This window comes from Enhydra lutris, unplaced genomic scaffold, assembly GCF_002288905.1.
Source record: "Enhydra lutris kenyoni isolate GAN:26980312 unplaced genomic scaffold, ASM228890v2 scaffoldscaffold9, whole genome shotgun sequence".
NCBI classification, from domain to species: Eukaryota; Metazoa; Chordata; class Mammalia; order Carnivora; family Mustelidae; genus Enhydra; species Enhydra lutris.
In genome coordinates this window covers 12756202-12765336 of record NW_019154093.1, presented here as the reverse complement: position 1 = coordinate 12765336, position 9135 = coordinate 12756202, and the positions used below count along the sequence as shown (strand labels likewise).

Here is a 9135-nt window from a genome sequence, read left to right as displayed (position 1 = left end):
CTCTCTGTCAAATAAATAAATAAAATCATAAATGTGTGTGTGTGTGTGTATATATATATATATATATATATATATATATATATATATATATATATATATATCCATCCCTGGGCAGAATTCTTCCAATGCCCAGGCCCGTCTCCTGACCTCATTTCCTCCAAGGACGCTATCCACCACCCCGCCTCAGCCACGACTCTGAGTGATTCTAGACTTCATGGCACTCACAATTCTAGTCACTGTCTCCTCCCTTTCTGGCTTACTATCTTTGACCCCAGGAACTACCGTGCATGGGTCCCCACCTTTGCACTGTCCCTCACTTCCCCTCTTAACCTATTTCAAGTCCACAGTTGGACACCACAGCACGCATCTGCAAACTGACGGTACGTCCTCAGATCCTATACCTGTTCCTTGCTTGGCTAAACCATGTCCCTGGTTAGACCGATCCAACTCAGCCTACCTCTTGTGCCCTCCTGCGCAATGGAATATGGAGAAAACACACACACCTGCTGACTGGTCTCAAGGGCATCCTTCCTGCCGCCTGGCAAGCACCCTATTTCCCCAGTCCGTTCGTTCTCCCTGACCCAAGACAATAATTTCACTTTTCATCCTGCTACTTCCTCCCTCCTTCTCCCTCTCCCTCTCCCTCTTCCTACTGCGAGGAGAGAAAGGAACTTCTCTACAAGCTCCCACAAGCATGTCTGCCTAGCCGCCCCCACCTGGGTCTTACAGGTTACCTTCTCTCTTAGAACAGCTGAAGAGCCCTTGCTCCTAGCTCAGGCTAATTCCTTGAAAATATGCAATAGATCCCAACCCCTCCCACTCACTTCAAACACTGCTTGGGCAATTCACCTCTTTCCCCTGAATTATCAATTTCTCTCCATTGGATCACTCATGCAAACATACAACATGCTGTTATTTCTCTCGTCTTCAAGAAAAACTTCCCAAACCCATATCCCGTCTGAGCAAGGTCTGAGTCAGCTAGGCTGCTATAACAAAATACCACAGACTGGGTGGCTTGAACAAGAGACATTTATTCCTCCCGGTTTTAGGGACTGGAAGTCTGATAGGGTGCTGGCATGACTGGGTTCTGGTGAGGGCCCTGTTCCTGGCCTGCAGACAGCTGCCTTCTTGCTCTAACCTCAGAAGGCAGAGTGAGAGAGAAAATTGGGGGGGAGAAACACAATTCAGCTTCCAGCTGGCTATCAACGCATTTCTCGCCTTCCCTTTATAAGACTCTTTAAGACAGTGTGTATTCCCTGGTTTCCATTACGTCATGAGACTTCTCAGGGACACCGATGCTAAGGCCACATTGCTAAATCCAGTGGTCCATTCTCACCCCTCATCTGACTTGATCAACCAGCAAAATCTGACACCATCTGATCACGTCTTCCCTCTTCGACTACTTTCTCCACTTGGCTTCCAAGATGCCACTCACTCCTGGATTTCTTCAGCCCATATACTGAGGATTCTTCGCCGGCTGCTCAGTCCCTGGACCTCTTCTCTCTTCTCTCTGGAGTCAATCCCTTGCCAGGTGTCTGCAGATGCTTTTACTTTGGATATCTTCAGGCCAGGGCTTGCGCCTGTATCCCCAGCAAGATGAAACTGCCTACGTGACATTTCCCACTTGGATGTCTCATGGGCATCTCGGACTCAGTCCTGATCCTCACCACCTGTCCAAACCTACTCCTACACCCTTTCCATACGCGTAAATGGCACACTACTCTTCTAGCTGCTCAGGACAGACACACTGGAGTCCTCCTTGTCTAGTCGTTCCTGAACATCCAACATCTGATCCAGTAGGCAAGTCCTGACAATTTCGTCTTCAAAGTCTATCCAAAATCCAGTCCCTAGGGGCACCTGGGTGGCTCAGTGGGTTAAGCCGCTGCCTTCGGCTCAGGTCATGATCTCAGGGTCCTGGGATCGAGCCCCGCATCGGGCTCTCTGCTCAGCAGGAAGCCTGCTTCCCTTCCTCTCTCTCTGCCTGCCTCTCTGCCTACTTGTGATCTCTCTCTGTCAAATAAATAAATAAAATCTTTAAAAAAAAAAAATCCAGTCACTAGGCACCTCCTCCCCTGAAATCATTCTAATCCAACAATTATCATCTCTCCAGACCTGAATTGTAGCAATGACCTCAGTGATCTCCCTGCCTCTGCCCTCACTACCATCTGTCCGTTCTCAACACTGTGACCCAAATGACCCAGTGACCATAAGGGAGATCATGTCACCCCTCTGCTCAAAACCCTTCAACAGATTCCCAGCACATCCAGAGTAAAATGCAAAGTCCTTCCATGACCAGGGCACCTGGTGGTTCAGTCAGCTAAGTGTCCAACTCTTGACCTCAGCTCAGGTGTTGATCTTGGGGTTGTGAGTTCAAGCCCCGTGTTGGGGTCCACACTAGGCATGGAGCCTACTTAAACAAATAAAAAATAAAAATCCTTCCATGACCCACAAGGCCCTATACATTGGCACTTTTCCACCTATCCTCTACTTCTCTGACCTTCTCTCCTAATACTTGCCCTTGGTGGTTCACTCCGCTCTGGCCACAGGCTGGTTTGTCGCTCCCTCTTGCCTATACTACTCTAATCCCAGATATCAATTTTTTAAAAGATTTTATTTATTTGAGACAGAGAGAAAAGAGAGCGAGCAGAAGTGGGGGCAGGGGCAGAGGCAGAGGGAGAAGCAGGCTCTCAACTGAGCAGGGAGCCTGAACTGGGGCCCAATGCCAGGACCCCACGATCCTGACCTGAGCTGAAGGCAGACACTTAACTGACTGAGCCACCCGGGCGCCCCTAATCCCAGACACCTAAATGGCTTGCTTCCTTACCTCCTTCAGGTCTTTACTTAAACATCAGCTCCTAGCTAAGGATCACTCCAGCCCCCCTATCCAAAACTGTATCCCCTCCTCTACCTCCAGAAACATCCTGTCCTTCCATTCCCCTTCCATTCCCCTTTTTCCTCCTTAGCCCTTTTCACCAACATATTATATATTTGACTTATCTTGTTTATATCCTCTCTCTCCCATCTAGACTGTAATTTCCTGGAGAGGCACCCGGTCTCTCCGGGTGTCAGTTTCTGGTACCTAGAATGATATGTTACACACAACAGGTAATCAGCAGGTATTTGCTGACCAAGTGAATGAAGGAAATCTTAACAATGAGGATGGAGGTTGTGTTTGTCCTCTTCATTCTACCTCCAGTACCTAGCACAGTGCCTGGCAGAGATGGGCAGGCAATAGCTGTGGAACAAGTAGGATGGTTGTGAAGATCAAGGCACATAAAAGATATTGGAGCATTAATAACAGAGTTGCAGAAATAAAGAACCATTATTCTTGTTAGTTCCTCAATGCAAAGTAACTTAAATTTATCACTTTCTCTTGGTGTGTGTGTGGGGGGGGGTTCTTGAGTTACTTTTTGATAATGAAGGATCAAACAGAAATAGATGGAAAACTTCAGACCACGCTATAGGTTTGTGTTAAAATAATAAGGTGAAGTCTCTCAGCAAAGTGGGCAAGGTGGCACACTTAGCCCCTGGAGAAGGGGGTGGAGTACGGTGAGCTAGCAGTGCCCTACCGGGATGTCACTGGACTCCCTGCTAAGGGGCGGGCCAAGGAGGGGGTGTAGATGGATGGGCGGGACACGGACGTCTCTGATGATGGCTCCACCCCTTGCACCAGGCTAGCCTAACCAACTTGGTGGAAGTGTGATGGTAGCGGCAAGAGGTAGTCCAGAAATCTGTAAGGCTTTGAGATCTACTCAGGATCCTAGTCTACTGGCTCTAGAACTCTTTCCAACACAGTTTATGAGGTATCCCTAAAAACTACTGTTACAATCATAAACGAGGGGTGCCTGGGTGGCTCAGTGGGTTAAAGCCTCTGCCTTCGGCTCAGGTCATGATCCCAGGTTCCTGGGATCGAGCCCCACATCAGCTCTCTGCTCAGCGGGGAGCCTGCTTCTCCCCCTCCCCTCTCTCTGCCTGCCTCTCTGCCTACTTGTGATCTCTGTCAAGTAAATAAATAAAATCTTTAAAAAAAAAAAAACTTAAAAAAAAAAAAAAGAATCATAAACTACACATCCAATCCACCTTCATTCAGTCCTTGAGATTGGCCCATGGATATAAACGAGGACGCTCGGGGTAAAGATTATCCATTCAGTGCTCACATCCGCTTAGAAACAGTACACGGTAGGTGCCTGCATCCGCTCTCTGACTTATCCACTAGTCCCGTATGGTGGTTTATTCAGATTACAGGGTGTCAGGCACAGGCCTTTGGCAGAGAGCGAGGTCAAAGATCGACCTCTGTGCCCTAGGTTAGCATGGTATCCTTGTCTGCTAGTGCCTGCTTACATAGCAACGGGAGTCCTTCCCTTCTCCATGAGGCCTCTGTTGTCTTCTGCAAGTCTGCAATATGACCTTTTTCTCCAATTCAGTTAGGATTCCCTTCACCCAAATATTTCAGTCTTACTCAGCTGATTACTACAAGGAACCAAGGAAAAGTATCCCAGACACCTTAATTTAAAGAACCTGACCTAGGGGCACCTGGGTGGTTCAGTCGGTTGGGTGTCTGACTCTTGGTTTCAGCTAGGGTCATGATCTCCCAGGGGCTGAACCCCCAACAAAGGGCTCCGCGCTCAGCAGGATATCTGCTTGAAAGGACTCTCCCCCTCTGCCCCTCCCCCCACTCACAGGTGCCCACCCCCCAAAAATAAATAAATAAATCTTAAATAAGTAAATAAATATAAAAAAAATAACAAAGAACCTGACCTAGAAATCACCATATGGCCACCAAGGTTTCAGCTCGGAAAGGAAGGCAAGGAATGCTGAATCATTCTGCTCCTCAGAGACAAACTGTTACACACCCTCGTTTCCAGGTCAGACGCATTTTTCTGGTCTTGATGCCTGTCCCTGAGTTTGTGACTATACTTGTTTCCTGAGACCAGAAACTGTCGTTGTAAAGGCCCGTGGGTGGTCAAAGAACTTAATTTGCACGGGGGACTGTGCCCTCAGAGAAAGGCTCATCACAAAAACATTCAGACATCCAAACATGATTTCCCAAACAGAACCCAATTACGGCAAAAGTCTCCTAAGCTTCCAATTAGCCTCTCAGGCCCTTCACTCAACCATCCAACCATTAACGGGAGGCCTACTGGGTACCAGTTACGGAGCACGCATCTGGGGGATTCCCAGGCGTGGAGGGAGGGAGGGCGAAAGAGAGAGACTATAAACTTTGTAAATAGATAAATTACAATAAAATATGAGGGACGCTATTTTCAACAACGTTACTTGGCAGCAGAAGGGAAAGGGATTGCCTGAGGGGAGGGGAGAGGAGGGGAGGGGAGGGAGTTCAAGAAAGACCTTGGAGAGATGAGGGATGTGAGCTGAGCGGAAAGAGGAATGCAAGCGCGCTGGGTGAGGGAGAGGGAGCAGACCCCATGGGCACCATGGGGATTGAAGTCAGGGCAGGCGGTGCACTGATGGGGTGGAGTGGAAGGGAGGAAACCAAGTTTGCTGAGCCTGCAATTCCTGAGTACTGGTCCTGACAGCCAGTACTACGTGCCAGACACCTTACTGATGTTTACAGAGTTAATCTGTAGAAAGAACCCCGACCTCTGCCTGGTCCATGATAAACACCATGCGTTTTTTGCTTTGACTCTGACTGTGTATTTGGGTGACATACGCACCACCACACTAGCCCACGGTAGAGAGTAATTAAGAGATATCCGTTGAACGAATGAACAACTTGCGGTTTCCAAGAAGGAATGGAGATGGGCATGGCTCTCATTATGCACGTCCCGCAGAAGGGTGAAGGGAAAGCGTTCCATGCAGGACTGCTTCAGCCACCTGAAGGTCATTAACTCTTCCCAGCGGCCATTCCCACTCATCCCATGCAAACCTACGCTGGGGCAGCAACATCACTCACCACAAAACCTTGCATGTGCACGACATCTTCAGCTTACTCGTATTACCTTGTTTAAATAACTGCAATCTTTAAATCCCAAACTTTCCATCTCTTGTATGAATCCTATTTCCAGACAGAACCTGAAATTTTGGTTTCTGGATTTGGGGTCCTACTAGCCTCCACAGAGGGAAGCTCAGGAAAGAATTTAAGTAACTGGCTGATGTCATGCTCCAACTGTCCCAAAGGGACTCCTGCATGGACCCCCTTGCACTAATCTCGAGAGGGAGACTTGGTAAAGGGAGTGCCTTAACTTCCTAAATTTTAAAATCACTTTGCAAAGTCACTGTCTAGCCTCAGGGTAATTCAACTCAGTTCAATTCCACATCCACAGAAAAAGGTACCATGGGCAGCAAATGCCCTCGCACATGCTTATTCTGTATCCAGAGACGGGAATTAGATTGGGTCTTGAATTGTAGATAGCTACTAACCAGCGGGATGGCACTGAGTATCTTTGAGCGTCGGGTCCTTCATTAGTAAAAGGAAAGGGTCAGGATGGAAAGGGTCAGGATGGATGATCTTAAAGGCTTTCCCAGCTCTCACCCTCAATAATTTGCGAATGGGAAATGTCATTAATATCGGTAACTATTTCTGCATTTCAAAGCCAGTAAGTTCTAGAGTTTACTCCAGAGGAATACTTGGCTCAGCAAATTGCCAAGGCTTTTCTGTAGTCTGACGATAAAAGAAACTGGGAAATAGAGCGCATACCTTTATTCACTCAAAAAAAAATTCACTGAGTGCCTATTACTGCAAGACCCTGTTCAAGTCATGATTACAGCAATGAACAAGCAAAGGAGCTCACTCTTTGCACAGAGCTTACCTCCTTGGGCTTCGATTAACACACCCCCATGACAAATAAATCTCATCACTGCTTTGGATGGCAGGAAGAGTGATCTGATAGGTTTGTTTTATGTGTCATGAATTGTGTCTGGGTATCTCTGAATTAACAGAAGATTAAAACTCCTTCAAAAAATCCCTGTCTGCAGTTACTCCAGCGACTATATTTTCTCATAGTTTAGAAAGAAATAACTTCTGGTTTGCAAAGAGACAGAGACACATTCTCACATGAATTCCTGTAAAATTTAAGACACTAAACAAAAGGGTTTAAAGGGTTTTCCTGCAGAAAAAGAATATAATTTTCTTTCTCTAGGACCGATTCTTTAAAATGGTTTGTTTTTTTAAATTTTTAAAAAAGTAACCTCCATGCCCAACATAGTACTCAAACTCACGACCCCCCCCCAAGATCAAGAGCTACATGTTCTACCAACTGAGCCAGCCAGGCGCTCCTCAAATGGGGTTTTAGACACAGAACAAAGAGAATTTTCCCTACTCCTTCACAGAATGCCGGATGGGTCTCCAACAGAAATATGATGTGGAACTTCAATTGCTGTACCTCAAAAACGGCATCTTTACCTGCTGCAAAATAAATCAATAAAATGAAGAGGAAACAAACTAACGCTGGTGGTACAAAGATGTATATCCCAGATCTAGATCAGTAAAAGATAACATAATTCCACTGAACAATTTTAGAGCTAGAACAACCTTAACCCTTAGTTTTATATAAACAAGAAACCTGAGGTTCAAAGACATGAAGTGACCTCGTCAAGGCAAAGCCAAGATACCTGTTAGCAGCAAAGCTGTGCTAAGAAACCAGATTTGCAGACTGCTTGTTCTGGAATCCAGTTCTACATTAACTGTAAGAGTTTTAGCAAATCAAGAATCGACAGACAGTACCCCTTACAGATGACGCACTGTTTTAGACTAAACGTATGACACCTAAAGCTTGTAGTATATTTATCAGGGGGGCTATACGGTCTGATATTACTTATGAAGGTTTTAGATAAATTTATGGATAAAACACCTAGAACAGATACCTTATACACAGGACATATTCGAAACTCCTTTAAGTCACCTGTTCAGAAAGGGAAAGGAATCCCTTTCCTCTGCTAAAGAAGAGTAACAAATTATAAGCTTATTTAACCAGGTATGGTTAAAAAAGCACCCTGAACTGGGCCCAAACTCCCCCCGCCCCGAGTCCCACATCTGATCTCCAGTGAAGTAGCTGGCTTACTTCCAGAGTAGAGGCTGAAGCCACTCAAACTGCAGGTTAGAGGGGGTTCCTAAACCAACGGTTCCAGGAGGAGACTGCTTGTATTAAAAATAATTAAGAATATCTAAAACACATAGTTAACCTTTTGAGGTCAGGGTCACAGATGATAACCATGTCTTACCCAAAAATGTCTCTTGGACACAGCAGTGGAGAAATAGGAGGCCAGAATGGTCTGGACCTGAAATCTTGGCTTTTCTGGAATCAGAATTCAACACTTTTAGGAAGGAGGATGAGTTTTTAAAAACCCATCAACGGTCTACTCTCCCGCTTACACACTCAAGAGGGGACTCCAGTTGTAAATTTCTCCCCCTATGTAGGTTCCTAGTTTGGGAATGATAATTCTATAGTGCATTACTCATGCTTACACACTCCTGCAAAACTTTTAAAAACATTCATTGTAATGGCAATTTCGTAAATGTGGTGAGGGTTTCTATAAAGCTATCCTGAGAGGGCACGAAATGCGAGCAGAATTTGCAAATATGGGGTTTGCAGCTTGATTTTCCTCGGACCTCCAGGCAGCTTCAGGCGAATTCGAGTTCCTCCCAAAACAAAGTCCCCTCAGTACGCGGAATCCCGTTCTCAAATCTTGGCCTCAGGGCGGACGGCGGTGGTCAAAGGAAGCTCTCAAGGTTAGGGGCTTTCTCTAACCCAAGGAGGGCTCGCGGGGGAGGGCTGCTGGTCTGGGGGACCCGAAGGAGACTTGGCTGGAGGAGGCCCGGGTGCGCGCGCCCACCGGCCGACTCCCGGGGACCCCGACGCGCCTCCCGGCCCTCCCGGGGCCCGCCTCGCTCACCGAGGTGGCCGCCGACGACGGTGACGGCGATCTGGTCCATGAGCACCGCCCGGAAGCGCACGTCCTGCTCGGAGCAGCGCTGCCGGAGGGCGCGCAGGATCTGCACCTGCGGGTAGTCCTCGCGGATGCGCCGGTCCGTCAGGAACCAGAGCTGGGAGCACATGGCGGCCAGGGCGGCGGCGCCCGGCGCGCCGCGCGGCCACCCTCGACGCCCCGGGCCGCTCGCTCGGGCTGGCGGGCGGCCGGCCGGCCGGCGTCCGGGGCGGGGGCTTTCCCTTACCC

The 9135-nt window shown here is 47.7% G+C and overlaps 1 protein-coding gene across 1 annotated transcript in view; it reads right to left on the bottom strand.

Annotated features, from left to right (window-relative positions):
* Positions 1 to 9016, bottom strand: part of LOC111143454 (ribosomal modification protein rimK like family member A) — a 30572-nt gene extending 21556 nt beyond the window's left edge. Inside the window, exon 1 of the mRNA XM_022497211.1 lies at positions 8854 to 9016. Within this exon, the coding sequence (XP_022352919.1) occupies positions 8854 to 9016 (163 nt within the window). The remainder of the gene's footprint in view (positions 1 to 8853) is intronic.
* Positions 9017 to 9135: the final 119 nt, after the last annotated feature.